The sequence below is a fragment of the Alnus glutinosa genome, chromosome 4 (genome assembly GCF_958979055.1).
Source record: "Alnus glutinosa chromosome 4, dhAlnGlut1.1, whole genome shotgun sequence".
Taxonomy (NCBI): domain Eukaryota; kingdom Viridiplantae; phylum Streptophyta; class Magnoliopsida; order Fagales; family Betulaceae; genus Alnus; species Alnus glutinosa.
In genome coordinates, this window is record NC_084889.1 from 9,003,487 (window position 1) to 9,019,773 (window position 16,287).

At 37.9% G+C, this 16,287-nt stretch overlaps 2 protein-coding genes across 4 annotated transcripts; one reads left to right on the top strand and one right to left on the bottom strand.

Moving 5' to 3' along the window:
- Nucleotides 1-860: 860 nt before the first annotated feature.
- On the top strand, nt 861-13,028 carry LOC133865538 (NAD kinase 2, chloroplastic). 3 transcript variants are annotated; one of them, XM_062301961.1, is made up of 8 exons: nt 864-1,304; nt 2,122-4,062; nt 8,562-8,683; nt 8,779-8,920; nt 9,038-9,262; nt 9,518-9,592; nt 10,703-10,804; nt 12,453-13,028. In XM_062301961.1, exons 1-8 carry the CDS (start codon nt 1,032-1,034, stop codon nt 12,654-12,656), a joined length of 3,084 nt encoding a protein of 1,027 aa, XP_062157945.1. In that variant the 5' UTR covers nt 864-1,031; the 3' UTR covers nt 12,657-13,028. The 3 variants fall into 3 exon arrangements, 2 of the variants coding, with proteins under 2 accessions (XP_062157945.1, XP_062157944.1); XM_062301960.1 differs by having other exon boundaries at nt 866-1,304; nt 2,095-4,062; XR_009899768.1 differs by lacking the exon at nt 12,453-13,028 and having other exon boundaries at nt 861-1,304; nt 2,095-4,062; nt 9,038-9,267.
- A 439-nt stretch (nt 13,029-13,467) lies between these two features.
- On the bottom strand, nt 13,468-15,837 carry LOC133865539 (1-aminocyclopropane-1-carboxylate oxidase 5). Its single transcript, XM_062301962.1, has 3 exons — nt 15,648-15,837; nt 14,818-15,044; nt 13,468-14,469 (listed from the first exon to the last, which is right to left on the bottom strand). The coding sequence occupies exons 1-3, from the start codon at nt 15,747-15,749 to the stop codon at nt 13,875-13,877; spliced, it is 924 nt and encodes a 307-aa protein (XP_062157946.1). The 5' UTR covers nt 15,750-15,837; the 3' UTR covers nt 13,468-13,874.
- Between the last annotated feature and the right edge of the window lie 450 nt (nt 15,838-16,287).

Consider the following 16,287-nt stretch of genomic DNA (forward strand, 5'->3'; position numbering starts at 1 on the left):
AAGGTGTCATAAATGTGATTGTTTTTGTATATAGAAGAGTCTCATTTTGAGTTGTTTGTTAATAGAACAATAAACAAAAACTGGAACAAACTTCAAGTAGAACTTACTATTGAAAATTGGCTTGTAATAGGAGGATGCTTAATAGCTTATATACACATGGTTAAGATTGTACTTAACTAATATGGGACACTTAAAATCATAACATTTTACTACGCTTTTGAATCCGACGTCCATGGGCTATGGCAACACACTATCAACATTGACCCAATGGTATCTTTTCTCTTGTTAGCAGCTTCATTCATTTATCAATATTTAATGACTTAATTTTATACTTATACATAACATTAAGACATCTTAATCCAGCCTATAAGTTGTTCATCATGTGACTGGAATGCTTAAAGTAATGTTTGCTTTGATACCAATTGCAACAAAATTTATGTAGAATTTATCTTTCAAAACCGTCTTGGAAAAAAAGAATGCCCAAAATTTATATAAACACTTAGCCAATGTGACTCGAGAATGTAACATGAAAACATAAACATACAATAAACAAGTAATGATCCAAAAGGCCATTCCAAGTAGAGTCTCTGCTGGCATGAATTTGGACATAGCATAAGAACTTAAACCCTCTCTTTTCTTGACCCCAAAAAGAAAAAAGAAAAAAAAGAAAAAAAAGCACAACCACATGTCAAATGTTAACTCTATTTGATCTTGTAAACGTACCCTTATCGATCCTGCCATATTTTGGACACGTTTCCATCCACATAGCAGAGATAGTCCACAGGTGTCACAGACTGTAGGGGGCCTAAAGCATCACATCAAGTAGGCTGGATGCGAATCAAACATGAAGAAAAGAGACGAAAGTTCGAGAGCGAAACAAAAAAAACGAACGCAGGAGTCCAATCCAATACAATTCAAACTGCTAACGATATTATCCACAAGACACCAATATTTTTGCATTATCCAAACCAAAATATTCATATAAACCACGATATTTAAAAGAAAGAAAAACAGTAATTTGATTCACACATATGGTGGCATGTTGCTTCTTGTGCCACGTGGCCGTCGCCGTTGTCGAGATGAGCTGCTCCTCTCCGGCCACCCGAATATCATCGTCATCAGCATCTGTAGCTTCCCAGTTTTGCCCCTCTAAGCCGTCCCAGTTCTCGGGTGGTACTACGAAGCTCTACGGGTTCGGCTTCGAGTTACAGAGGAAGAAGAACTGGTTGAAGAGGCGGCTCAAGTTCGTTGTCAATGCGGAGCTCTCGAAGGCGTTCTCCATCGGCTTTGGGTTGGACTCTCAGGTCAAGTGCTCTCACTGCCACTCATCCAGATTTTCTTTTTTTGGATATTTTTAATTTTTTATTCATCGAGCTCGTGTTTTTTTTTTTTTTTTTGAGGTAATGGGTGTTTGAGGAATTGACTGAGGGAGGCGAGGATGCTATTTTTTTTGGTAAAACTAGTTGGTTGACGATGTGAGTTTTGTGAAATTGTAATGGGTTTGATCAAGCTTCTTGTTTTGGTCATTGTGGGCGGAGAAACCGTAGGCCACTAGGTCTTAATGGTTTTCGACAAGAAATGCTAGAGTTCTCGTTGATTTCACATATTGGTTTGAATGAGAAAAACCCATTTGTTATTTGGGGTCTTATGCAGAAGGGGTGCTGTGATTGATCGTCTTTACATTGTGAATTGTGGTACTACATCAGCTAATTTTCTGAATTTAAATGTTTGAAAGCCTAATATGAGCTATTGCACCGCTTTAATTTGCTTGGAATTGGTTTTGCTCATCACAAACTAGCAATTTTGTTATCCATTCATTGCAATCAATAGTTCGGAACCTTCTAATGGATCCTCTACATCTGATATAAATATAATCTCCATTTGGTCTTTCAAGGTTGTTTGATATGCCACATCCCTGCCTTTATAATGCTGTTGTAGCTCATTTTATCTAGGTTTTAGTACTCATGTCCTGCCCTTCCTGGTTTTATACTTGATCACTGCTATGTTGCATCGATTTAATGGTGTTTCAATGAATTTATGGCCCTAAGATAGGTTTCATGTCATAGACTGACAATGCTTTATTTGGATGTGAAGACCTTCCACTCTCATGACCTGTCACAGGTGCCTTGGATTGGTCCAGTTCCTGGGGATATTGCAGAGGTTGAGGCTTATTGTAGAATCTTCAGAACCGCTGAGCGGCTTCATGCTGCACTAATGGACACATTGTGCAATCCGTTGACTGGCGAATGTAGTGTTTCATATGATTTCTCATCCGAGGAAAAACCAGTATTGGAAGATAAAATAGTCTCTGTGCTTGGTTGCATGCTCTCCCTCCTTAACAAAGGGAGAGAGGATGTCCTTTCTGGAAGATCTCCGAATCAAAATTTCTATCAGATCGGAGATGTAAGTTCAGTGGAGGATAAGGTTCCTCCACTTGCCATTTTCAGGAGTGAGATGAAAAGGTGTTGTGAGAGCTTGCACTTTGCTCTTGAAAACTATTTGACACCTGATGATCATCGAAGCCTGGATGTATGGAAGAAACTTCAGAGATTGAAGAATGTCTGCTATGATTCTGGCTTTTCTCGTGGGGAGGATTACCCATGCCATACGCTGTTTGCAAATTGGAATCCTGTTTATTATTCCACTTCTAAAGAAGAGATAGGGTCCAAAGATTCTGAGGTAGCTTTTTGGAGGGGTGGCCAGGTAACAGAAGAAGGTCTGAAGTGGTTGTTGAAGAAAGGATATAAAACTATTGTAGATCTTAGAGCAGAGACTGTAAATGATAACTTTTATCAAGCAGCCATAAACTCTGCTGTTTTGTCTGAGAAAATTGAACTGGTCAAAATTCCTGTTGAAGTTGGCACTGCACCTTCAATGGAGCAGGTTGAGAAGTTTGCATCTCTAGTTTCAGATGGAAGCAAAAAGCCCATATATCTTCACAGTAAGGAAGGAGTATGGAGAACTTCTGCCATGGTCTCCAGATGGAGGCAGTACATGACTCGTTGTGAACCAAGGTGTGTCTCTAGTCAATCAGTTGCTCCCAATGACAGGTTCTTACGAGATGCAAATGAAATGGGGAAAATGAAGGAGTCTTCCATTATTGGAGAAAGCTCCCTCCTGGAAAAGGAGAATGAGTCACTACAAGAGTCTTTGGGTACAATTCAGAGTTTAAATGGACTATCCAATGGAAAGCTCTCTCCATACAAGGGTAATAAAAATCAAAGCAGTAATGGGGCCCACAACAACCTTGTTTCTGCCAAAGGTATGACCTCAGTAGAATTAGTTGATAATGGAGTAGGATCTCTGGCAAACTTCAGCATGGAAACTGACCCTTTGAAGGCCCAGGTTCCTTCATGCAATGTCTTCTCAAAAAAAGAAATGTCTAGGTTTTTTAGGAGTAGAAGGATCTCACCTTCTAATTATTTCAATTATCAATTGAAAAGGTTGGAAAAATTGCCAGTTTCTAGAGACATGCGTAATGGGACAATGCAGAAAGGTGATGGAGTCAGTACTGATGCTGTACCACAGCCTCTGGAGTCAGGAAGTTTCAGTGGGTCACTTAATGGAAAAAATCTATCTCCAGAGATCCAGAAATCACCTGCTGAATATGGGAAGTATTTGGCTAGTGATATTTTGGATTCTGTTGGTCCAGTTGTGAATGGACTGGGCCAAGGGGAAAGGTCTTCCTTGATGACAGAAACTAATGCATCTACCATTGTGACTAATGAGTTCAATGAGCATATGAGATCCAAATCTGTTCTGGAGGATCATAAAAGCAGTGATGGAGCTGCCTTAGTTTCTGCTAATGATGACCTGGAGCCCGTTGAAGGTAACATGTGTGCTTCTGCCACTGGTGTTGTAAGGGTGCAGTCAAGAAAGAAAGCAGAGATGTTTTTAGTTCGGACTGATGGATTCTCTTGTACCAGAGAGAAGGTGACAGAATCCTCCTTGGCCTTCACTCATCCTAGTACACAACAGCAGATGCTTATGTGGAAATCGACCCCAAAGACTGTATTGTTGTTGAAGAAACTAGGGCAAGAGCTCATGGAAGAAGCTAAAGAGGTATCATTAGAAAATATTTTCAGTTCATGCCTAAAAATTGATTCTTGGACATCAGTCGGTTTAGTGACAAAATTTGGTTTCTGCTTTTTTCTTTTTCTTTCCCTATGTTTGTAGCTTGTTAATTTTTTCCTGAAAATTTCTATTCTTTGCATAGTAAGTTTTTCTATATGTATATATCTATAGCTTCTAGTGCTAGATAAAATATAATCCCTTCATTTTGCCAATGCCACTCATTTTAGTGAAAAAATAAATATTACAATTTTTCTAAAATACAAGGTGGGTTCAAATTTAAGGGTAATATGGAATTTTCTTTTGATTAGTAATTCAATCTCACTAGAAAGCGTAAAAGGGCGCAACCCATGTACACATCAAGTATACAAGAAAGACCCCTAATAGAGAGAAAGAGAAGAACAAAAGTCCAAAAAATCAGAAAAACTATAAAAATTTGGACTATTGTATGCTGCTGCCCATGTATAAAGAGATTTAAACATAATGTTCTTTAGCTCGAGCACTGAATCTCACGATCTTCAAAGCTTCTTGTATTCCGCTTTCTCCAAATGCACCACATTAAGCACAAAGGTTCCATCCTCCAAACTTCTAGGATGTTACGACTTCTCATCTGACCTCTCCAACTCGCCAATAACTTAATTACCTTTCTAGGCATGATAAAAGACGGAAAATCGAAACTCATAATTTTCTTGCCACTTCACAATGAAGTAGAAGATGATCTATAGACTCCCCCACTCCTCGTACACATACAACACCAATTCACCACTATGACATTTCTCTTCCTCAGATTATCCAATGTTAAAATCTTCCTAAGTGTCGCTGTCCACACAAAGAATGCCACTCTCGAAGGGACCTTCACTCTCCAAATACTCTTCCAAGCAAATGAGGAACCAACAAGTATGGATAACTCATAGGATCTTACTTCAAGCTTCCACTTCTTGGACGGGATCCAACATATTTTGTCCTCACCACCTTGTCTCAATCTGATAGAGTACAAAAGATCAAAGAAATAAATGACCAAGTCTACCTTCCAATCATGTACTGGTTTGGTAAAAGATATATTCCAGTAAATGTTTCCATTAAAGGACTATATAAGATTTGCCACACATGCTTCCTTATGTCGTGCAATACTAAACAGTTCCGGAAAAACTATCTTCAAGGGCTGGTCCCCACAATACAAATCATGCCAAAACCTTATCTTGGATCTATTTCCCACCTCATATTTAACAAAACTGGAAAAAACTCCCCACCCCCGCCTTATATTTCCACACTTTTATTCCGAAAGGCCCCACTACTTCCTTGAAACACCAACCTCCCACCTTGCTATCATATTTGGTTTCCACCACAAATCTCCACAAAGCTCCTCTCTTTGTAGCATAACACCATAACCACTTCCTGAGAGTTCTGTTAAACTGAATCAAGTTTCTTACCCCCAAACCGCCTAATGAGACCAGGGAACAAACTTTGACCAATTGACTAAATGGAACTTAAACTTGTCATCGATTCCACTCGACAAAAAGCCCCTCTGTAGTTTTTCAATCTGTTTAGCCACTCCCACAAGAATGGGGAACAAAACAAATAATAAGTAGGCAAATTGAAAATAGTGCTTTTAATCAAAGTAAACTTACCTCCCTTCGACAAATAAAGCCTCTTCCAACCAACCAAATGACATTCCATTTTTTCAACAATGCTATTCCATATCAATGTAGTCTTATACGAAGCTTCCAAAGGTAGACCCAAATACTTCATTGGTAAGGATTCCATCCTACAACCGAGATACTAGCCAAACCTTATAAATCAATGATGCAATCAAATAATAAAAAGAAACAAAATAAAAAGATATGGGCTACTTCGAGAGAGCCTTGATCTCCAATGGCTACTTCGAGAGAGCCTTGATCTCCAAAACAACCAAAAGGTCTAGGTTTAATATTCAGCATGTTTATTCATTGAGTAGGGTTACACTTAAATAGATGATGGCTAGGTCATAAGACTTAACCATTAGGTCTAGCCGTCATAACACACTGCAGGAAAATAAATTAAGAATGGAAAATATATTCCTTATTTAGCTAAGACACTTAGGGAAAGAAAATATGGAGAAGTATTCTACTCCTTATTTAGCTAGAGGCTTCTTATTATGCTAGAGGCGGCTAGGGTTAATGCAGCTACAGTGCCACATCAGCCCTAACTTTATGAATGTATCATCCCTCTCCCCTAACATCTTCCTTGTCCCCAAGGAAGAATTCTGGTTTTGCAAAAATCAGCCCCTGGTTTTCCTTCTTCTCATTCTGTTTCAGTTCTGTTTTTGTAAAAATTACTCCATGCTCTTCCAACCCGTGCTTCCTCTCTTCTTCTTTCTTCTTCACATTCTGCTGCAGCACCCCCATGATATTTTCAGCCCCTTCTGGACTAGCTGCTACAAGAATTCCAGCAACTCCTTCCTTGACAACACGACCATCCGGGCTTGAAATATCCCCAGAAAATTCAGGCGACATCGTGACGTCCTCGGTAGGCTTGATATTGATTATATGGGGCATAAAATTCGTACCAACAGAACCTGCGTTGGACTCTCCTGTTATGGGCAAGGATTGGCTTGTCGGAGAGGTGCGTGGTGGAGAAAAGCTTTCCATTCTTTTCCTGATCTCCTCCATCCGTTTGCTGGCTTCTTCTTTGTACGCGAGGAATTCTTCTCCTTCTCCTGCCCGTAACCGCCTACGCCCGTTCTCCACTGCGTCACGTCGGTCCCTGGCGGACAGCATCTCAAATACCTCGGTCATTCGGGCTGTCAAGGCCTGCACCGCTTGCTCCAAGCTGCCCATGCGTCCTTCCATAACTTGCTGTTCGTGTTGCTGGGTGAATGAACGCATGGCTGGTCTTGCTTCCACCGCAAAATCCAAGTAGGCCTTGTTCTTGTTGCGGGAACGACCTATGGTGATTAACTGGAATTTTTTCTCAAAAAAAAAAAAAAAAAAAAAAAAATTCTGGTTTCTAGTGAGGGAAACCGGGCCTCAAGGTTTATCAATGCGGTTAACGAGAGGAACCCCGGCTCTGATACCACTTGATGCAATCAAATAATAAAAAGGAACAAAAGAAAAGATATGGGCTACTTCGAGAGAGCCGTGATCTCCAATGGCTACTTCGAGAGAGCCTTGATCTCCAAAACAACCAAAAGGTCTAGGTTTAATATTCAGCATGTTTATTCATTGAGTAGGGTTACACTTAAATAGATGATGGCTAGGTCATAAGACTTAACCATTAGGTCTAGCCGTCATAACACACTGCAGGAAAATAAATTAAGAATGGAAAATATATTCCTTATTTAGCTAAGACACTTAGGGAAAGAAAATATGGAGAAGTATTCTACTCCTTATTTAGCTAGAGGCTTCTTATTATGCTAGAGGCGGCTAGGGTTAATGCAGCTACAGTGCCACATCAGCCCTAACTTTATGAATGTATCAATCAACCACGTCTCCAATGGGAACTAACTCTGATTTAGATAAATTAATCTTCAACCTTGAAACCGCTTCAAAACATAAGAATAGACAACACTGATGACGGAGCTGTTCATGACTTGCCTTACCAAAAATCAAAGTGTCCATCCGCTTATTCTTTGACCCTACAGAAAAACCTGATAAGAGCCCCTTGTTGACTGTGGCAGACATCATCCTACTTAAAGCCTCCATGACAACCACAAATAATAGAGGAGATAAAGGATCCCCTAACTCAATCCACGAGAACTACTAAGAATTCAGAGGGAGAACCATTAACAAGAATGGAAAAATGCACCGTAGAAATACAATTAGCTATTCAAGCTATCAATTTCTCCCCAAATCCACATCTCTTCAACAAATACTCCCAATTAACATGATCTTAGGCCTTTTCTAAGTCCAATTTACACAGCACACCAGGTTTTCCTGATCTAATTTGACTATCAAGGTATTCATTAGCAACTAGAACTGAATCCAAAATCTATCTCCCCTGACGAACACGTTCGAATAACTAGAAATAATCTTCTCCAATGCCGTTTTCAGCCTGTTCGCAAGAACTTTAGAGATGATCTTATAAACACCACCCACTAGACTAATAGGACGGAAGTCCTTAATATCCACGGCTCTGATTTTCTTGGGGATTTGAAAGTTGCATTGAAGCTCTTCTCAAACTTTCCTCGGGTGTGAAAATCCTTGAAAACTTCCATGATATCTTCTTTAATGACCACTTTATGATGTTATTGATAATAGATTGTGATACAATTTTATTTGTGATCTTGAAATTAAAGACTAAATTAATCAGCACATATTCTTAATTGAACTTCTCTCAGGTAAGGAATGCCTTGCCTAGCAATTTGGTATTCAATAGGATACCCTATTATCCTATACCGTGGGTATACTGAAGGCAATCTATATCAAATAGGAGTGGTTACGTGTACCTCAGTAGTCACTCATTTAATCTTTGCATGGCCATTTTTAACTGCATTTGTTGCATCTGATTTGCAGGTGGCCTCTTTCTTGTTTTACCAAGAGCAAATGAATGTTCTTGTGGAACCTGATGTGCATGACATATTTGCTAGAATCCCAGGGTTCGGATTTGTTCAGACCTTTTATAGTCAAGACACCAGGTGTGGAAATCCTTGTTTTAAGAACAACATTGATGTATTTGCTAATATTACTTTGCTTCAGGGGTTTGCTAACCTGTTGGATGTCCTTAATGCAGTGATCTGCATGAGAGGGTTGATTTAGTGGCATGCTTGGGGGGAGATGGGGTTATACTCCATGCATCGAATTTATTTAGAGGTGCCGTGCCCCCTGTTGTGTCATTTAATCTTGGATCTCTTGGATTTCTGACTTCCCATACTGTAAGCTTCTTAACACAACTTTTTTTCCTTTGTAATTGCTCCCCCACCACCTTTTTTTTTTTTTTTCTTTCAAAAATAACCATTTGTTTGACTGCTATTATATTTCATTTGATATAGTTTGAAGGCTATAAGCAAGACTTAAGACAGGTCATCCATGGAAATAACACTCTGGATGGTGTCTATATAACTCTTAGAATGCGTCTTCGATGTGAGATTTTTCGAAATGGTAAAGCAGTGCCTGGGAAAGTATTTGATGTTTTAAATGAGGTTGTTGTCGATCGGGGTTCTAATCCATACCTTTCTAAAATTGAATGCTACGAACATGACCGGCTCATAACCAAGGTAAGGTTAGTGAATTCATTTCTTAAATAAATAAATAAATAAAATACTATTCTAAATTTCTATGGTCATGCCCTTAAGTCTTCTGTGAGCTGAGTTGTTACTTGCTCTCTTCGATCACAAGAAGTTCAACATTTATTTAATCTAAAGCAGTGGCCACCATTTATGCTAGATCTCATGTTTGAAACTTTGATCTAGTTAGAAAAGATAAGTTCATGATATTGCCATGCTTTTAATGACAAAGTACTGTTTCTTTAGGTGCAAGGTGATGGAGTCATTGTAGCCACACCTACAGGAAGTACTGCTTACTCCACAGCTGCGGGAGGTTCCATGGTAAGCCATACATTGTATTCGAGTCAGTTATATAATTTTTGGTACCTGGATATTATTTGATTCTAGGGCATGGTTTTTTAGTTTCCACTAGACTTGAGCTCTCGTAGAATTGAGTTCTTAGTTTTATTTATTTATTTAATTTGTTTTATATCTTTAAAAGATCCTCCCTTTTCTTTTTGGCCTGAAGAGGATCCGAACAGCCATTTGTGGTAGAAGAAGCTATCACACGTTTGGTGTCTAATTTAAAGACAAAGTGCACACCATTTCATCTGGGAGCCATCTATTTAACTTGGCCGGTAGAAATCAACACTCAATTGATAGTGAGACTGATGTGGCATTTGGTGAATGGAATGACTGGCTTGGCTTAAGCTTGCTTTTGACTCTCATTTGGTGTCAATGAATTACTGCAGTCACATGTCCTTGATGGCATCAAAGATATCTGACCATTATCAGAACTCCAACCACGTCTCTGAAGAAAATGCTTTCATCCTTTGCATTAGCTTAGTAGATAAATTTCTCTACCAGGGCAATTGCAATATGCTAAGTGTACCAGGAATAAGAAAAATCACTCAAAAAACTGAATTCTCATGACATAATGACAATACTAGAAACATATATCAGAATATTAGATATTTTAAAAAACTACGTCGCACAAGATATTTGGTACTATGTTCTCTGCTGACACCTAACATGTTATGTTTTCTGATCTTCCATGTTGGACACTTCACTTGTTTATTTATTAACGTATTAAAGCGCCTTTTCTTAAAATCCTTCATCTAAAGATCTTATAATCTCTTCAAAGTAGAAGGAAGAAAAGATCTCCCTTCAGCAAACTGCATATTTACTCTATTAAGTAGTCTCTGGTTCTCATGCAATATATTAAATTGTCAGAGGTGTATGATTTGGGTAATTCAGTAAATGATATTCAAATTTTTTATGTGTCTATTAATTTAGTGCTATAATTTTACAAACTCATTGCAGTGTTAAAAAAAGACTTATTCAAACAAATGAAAATTCAGTTCTTTCAATCACAAAGATTATAACTGGTTCTTGCTGTTTGCTGTTGATCTTTATTACTACTATTAAAGCCATTATGCAAATCCAATGCAGGTGCATCCAAATGTTCCTTGCATGCTGTTTACGCCAATCTGCCCACACTCCCTCTCATTTAGACCAGTCATACTTCCGGATTCTGCAAGTCTGGAATTGAAGGTGATGTTGTTATGTATCTAGCCTCGAGTTATTATTAATTTGGATCTTCAGCTCACACTCTGGTAGATATGTTATTAGTTTTTCTTGGCTAAAAATTTAGGTTTTGACACGTATACCCTCTTTGTTTCTGCCACCTATAGCTCTTAAACTGTAACAAAACAGATGATGGTTTCGTTGAACTGACTTGTGTCTTAGAGAGTATAGTGTGCTTTTGGTACCGAGCAAGAAGTCTCTTCTTTCCCCCCACCGGGGGGGGGGAGGAGGGGGGGAGGTTATATATAATGCTAACACTTGAATTGGAAATCAATGTCCGATCCCAGTGATTTGAAGCCTTAAGGGGGCTGCTCTATTCTCTAAAAAGAGAATTGCCAAATGTTAGAAAAGCCAGAAGGAATTTACATATTTTACTTTCTTAACTTTTGGGGTATTGCTATTTTTTTGGCATGTTTACAAAGCTATGTCAGATGTTTGGGTGGTGTTAGCAATTGTCTGTTGGAGTCAAACTTTCTAGTGTCCATTTCCACTCACCATTCAATCATGTGTTTAAAGGACCAGATATTGTCCAATCTCTAGGGCAGTAGGATTTTAATGTTCTTTTAGTTTCATATTCAATGACATGTCAGGAATCTGTTAAATGTTGGAGTACTGTGCTTCGCAATCCAAGCTCTAAGTTAAACAATGTCTGTATCGGCATAAACATACACATAAGCAAGATTTTGTACTCAAATAGGGTGGCCACTTCTCTTGTATACTTTTCGTGTAGGTGAGCTTTTCTTCTTCTTCAATAAATTATTATTCATAGAAAAAAAAATTTAACAATTTTTTTTATAAGTAAGAGTAATATCATTAAAAAATGCAAAGCGCAGTCAAGTACACATGAAATATACAAGAGAAACGGCTTATAATCTTAAAAGCTCAGCTTGCAAGGTGTTGAGCTTTCTGAATTAGATATTAGGTGTGGATTTTCTGGCTACTTCAAAATAAAATATATCCTACCATTAGTCGTTTATCAGATTTGGTTATCCCTTTATCCTAATTGAGGGAATTTCATGAAAATATGTTCTTATTAGTTACTTTCATTGTCTCTTTAGAAATTTGGTAGCCAAATTAGAACAGGACAGTGATTTGAGGCTTTTTCTTATTTGGCTGCGGAGTGGTAAAAGGTTTACAATGAGAATGGGAAAAGCAGTTATGACTTGTTAGGTTATTTTCTCCCAGAGAGCTAAACTATGAGACTTGGCCTCATGAACTGTAAGAATTATGAATATATATATATATATTTTTTTTTTCCTTTTTGATAAGTAATAAAATGTATAAAAAAAAGGGGGCGTAACCCTTGTACGCAGAGAGTGATCCAAATCATTCTATGATTTCTGTTTCTTGTATTCATATATACAAGTTATATGTATTCATGGCAGTTCAGTAGGAGGATATGATATTTTGTGAATTCCTGATATATTACTTCAAAAGAGTATCTCGGAAAAGTACCATTTTTATGTCAAATTCTCGTTCTATATTTGTCAAGTCTAAAACCATTTCTTCATCACATGAAGCTGCTTTAAACATGATACCAAAATGCTTTTTTATTGATCATAGTTCTTGTCAGCCGTGTTCTTTGTTAGGAGGACTAACACGTTGTAGTTGACAGATCCCAGAGGATGCTAGAAGCAATGCATGGGTTTCTTTTGATGGGAAGAGAAGGCAGCAACTCTCAAGAGGAGATTCTGTTCGAATATATATGAGCCAGCACCCACTTCCAACAGTCAACAAGTCTGACCAGACAGGTGATTGGTTTCGCAGCTTGATTCGCTGTCTAAATTGGAATGAGAGGCTAGATCAGAAGGCCTTTTGAAGCCTTTGAAATTGGAAAGAAACCTACTCTCGATCTCTTCCATCCAAGATCGAGGTTCATGAAAATTACTGCACATATTATAGATTGAATTACAGCAAATTTGAAGATACAAATGGTAAATACGATCCTTTTGCATATTGGCTCCCACATGGAGATAGGGCTTGCCAATTTTCCCCCATTTTCTTTTTTTTTTTTTCAATATGAAGATATTGTATACTGTCATCTATTACACAGCAATAAAGATATAATCTTATAGCTCATCTATAGATCTGAAAGGTGAGCGATTTCCTGTAGTCTTTTCATACTAGTTCTATGTCTTTGTAATATATATTAGTTGAATTTCTGGTGAGAATGTCACATTTTTTTATTTTATTTTGGTTGTGAATTTCATATTTATCACTGCTGCCAATATTATTTCTGCCTCACAGTTTCTGTTTGCACCTTAGATAATTTTGGTGACTGCTGAATTTATGCAGTGAAATATGCGTGGTTTTCTCTCTCTCATTCTCTCCCCGTTCAGTGGAATAGTTTCTTTTGGCCCCTTTTAATTTCCTTCAATTCAATCAGTTGTCATCAGATTATCATATCCAGTTTTTTATGCAAACTGATCGAACAGCTGATTTATTTTGTATTCTCATGCTCCTTTTCAATTTCACTAGAAATTTTGCTTGGGCACAAGCTGATCAGCTACTTGGATGAAACCTCAACTGGTTCAAAAAGTGGTTGGTCTGGTATCAGATTTTGACAATGTCTTCCAAGATAGAGCGCTTAAGTTTATCTGTTTCATTTCATCATCACATAGCAAGAAAAATTAAACTTATTAATTTAGAGGTGCAATTTATATGATTTAATTGTACATAGCAAATTAACCTTAGCAGGTGCATTTAAGCATCCCCCCTTTTTTCTGATCAATACAAAGGGAAAGGCTAAAGATGGGGAAGGGGGGAGCATTTAAGCATCCCTTGATTACATATAATAATAATAATAAAATAAAATAAAAAATAAAAAAAAAAAACAGGAAAAAAGAGGAAAACGGCAATCTAAAACAACACACACTAATACCCACATTAGCTTTCTTTCTTCCCCTGTAGTTAAGATTGAGAAGAGAAGCCAGTGGTATCCTTTGCCAGTGGCAAATCTTTATCACTAAAGCCATAATAAAAAATAAAAGGAATTAAACAGCATGCATGCATGTGCATGTCATATTCTTTTTGCTTCTTACACTGCCTTCACAGCTCGGAACCTGGGCTCCTTGGGGAGGAACTTCTGCTCAGCATAAACAGACATGTAGTCACCAAACACAAACTTGGGGTAAGCTTGATCCTCCTCTTGCTTAAAATTCTCCACCAGCTGAGGCGCCGGGGATATGGTGGCCTTCAGCGAGGGGTTGTAAAATGAAGCAATTGATCTCCTGTTCCCATCAGGAGTGGCCAAAACCCGGTGCCAAACGCTCTTATATCGACCGTTGCTTAAGACCTCAATCTGATCGCCGGTGTTGATGACAATGGAATTTGGTAATGGCTGGACATCGATCCACTGGCCGTCTTTCAGGATTTGAAGACCACCTACCTTGTCGTCTTGGAAGAGTAAGATGACGCCTCCAGCATCCGTGTGAGCTCGGAGACCGTTCACAAGCTCTGGATGTGGGCATGGGGGGTAGTGGCTCACCTTAGTACCAAAGAAGGCACTGTCTTCTTCACCATCAAATGCCTTCTTGATGTATCCCTTTGGTAAACCCAAGTTTTCATCCATTACTTCCATGACCTTCACCCCCAATTTCTTCAGTTCTGCTCGGTATTCAGCCATGGTTTCCCTGTCATCAGCACATGCATCATAAGTTCTACGAGAGTTTCATCAATTTACAGGTTCAAATAGTAGACATAATGCATGGATTTTACGCAAAGATGATAAATTATTTTGAAACGTACATGAGAGCCACATGGTGCCAGGAGATGGAATCCAGGCCAGGAATTAATTAGCCATTAATTAATTTTTTTAGAGTTGTATATTGCTTATTATACAAATCTAAAGCTTCTTAATTATCATTGCCTATTGCTTATACAAATCTAAGCATAGATTTGTACATTGCTTGGTTCTGACATAATTGGATTATCAAGATTAATTGTTTGAACATATCTTAAGAAATGTATGCAATGCTTACTTGAATCCTGGGGTTTGAGATGGCCACTCGTTATTGTCCAGGAGAGTAATGACATCTTCCCAGTCCGCACTCTCCAACTTGTCGTCGTTCTTCTTTTCCACTAATTCATTCAAAAGCTTCTCTGCTGTTGACTTCTTGAAAGTTTCTTCTCTTTCCAGCTTATAGTACTCGGAGCAGACCTTCTTCACCCTCTCAAGGAGCTCCTCCGAAACTCCATGGTTCACCAGCTGCAGCAATATATATAATCAAACTTTAGAATTAGTACATAAACTAAATTATATTTGCTTCTTTTTTTTTCCTACTATATATATATATATATCTTCCAACTAGAAATCAGTATCCAGCTCAATCAGAAATCATATATATATATATATATGTAAGAAATACAATAATATTCTTTGGCACTATGAAGTACTCGAGCAAGACACATGCATATGGGGCATGGCATAACGATCCATCATGATTAGGGCCAACTATTTTTTACACAATCCGTGAATCCGCTATGAATCCAATATAAAATTAGTGGATTATGATTAAGGAGTCTGATCCGTTTAATTAAATAAGTCGGGTTAGAATATATAAACCTATATAGTTTTATGTCTATATATATATATATATATATTTCTATATGACTCGAACCAAACACACGACATGACAGGTACTTCTCAAAGAAGGTATATATATATATATATATATAGAGAGAGAGAGAGAGAGAGAGAGAGAGAATTAATGGTGATGGGAACTCATTCCCACCATTTGTAGACATCCTTCTTTACATTACCAAGTACTTAAAGATTGCTAAGGAAGTGATCATAGAAGTATATATATACCTGGAAGAATCCCCATTCCTCACATCCATTACTGATCTGAGCCAATGTCTTGGCCCTCTCCTCCCCATTGAGCTTCGAGAAGTCAATCACTGGGATCGCCATTGAAGGGAAAAGATCGAAGAGCAACAGAGGTATAGGAGAGAGTACTAGTGTATTTGGTGAGCTTAGCTTGCTTGGTGGGAAGAAGGGGGGGTCCTTTAGGCTATTTATATAGTACGTAAAGCTTCCCGCCATCTTGGATGTCAACCACTTCGGAGTTTTTTGAAAGCTGGTCGTTAGGTTAAGGTGTGGGACGGTGACACATATATAATATTTAAAATAATATATTAATTTATATATATATATATATATATATATATATATATATATATATATATATATATATATATATATATATATATATATATAAAGATGGATTAATTAGAAGGTCAATGCTTTTTGAGGTACTACTGGTAATCCACAACAGAAGCATGCTCTCTTTTGGGTGGGTACAGCAGGTCATTTTCCATATTATTTATTCATAGGTTACATTTATAAGCCACTTTGATTTAACTTCCACATGGAGATATCATGGCTGACCAAAATTCATGCAAGGTGGCCGGCCGGCACTCCTCTAAATCTAATGGAGTTGTTACATCAA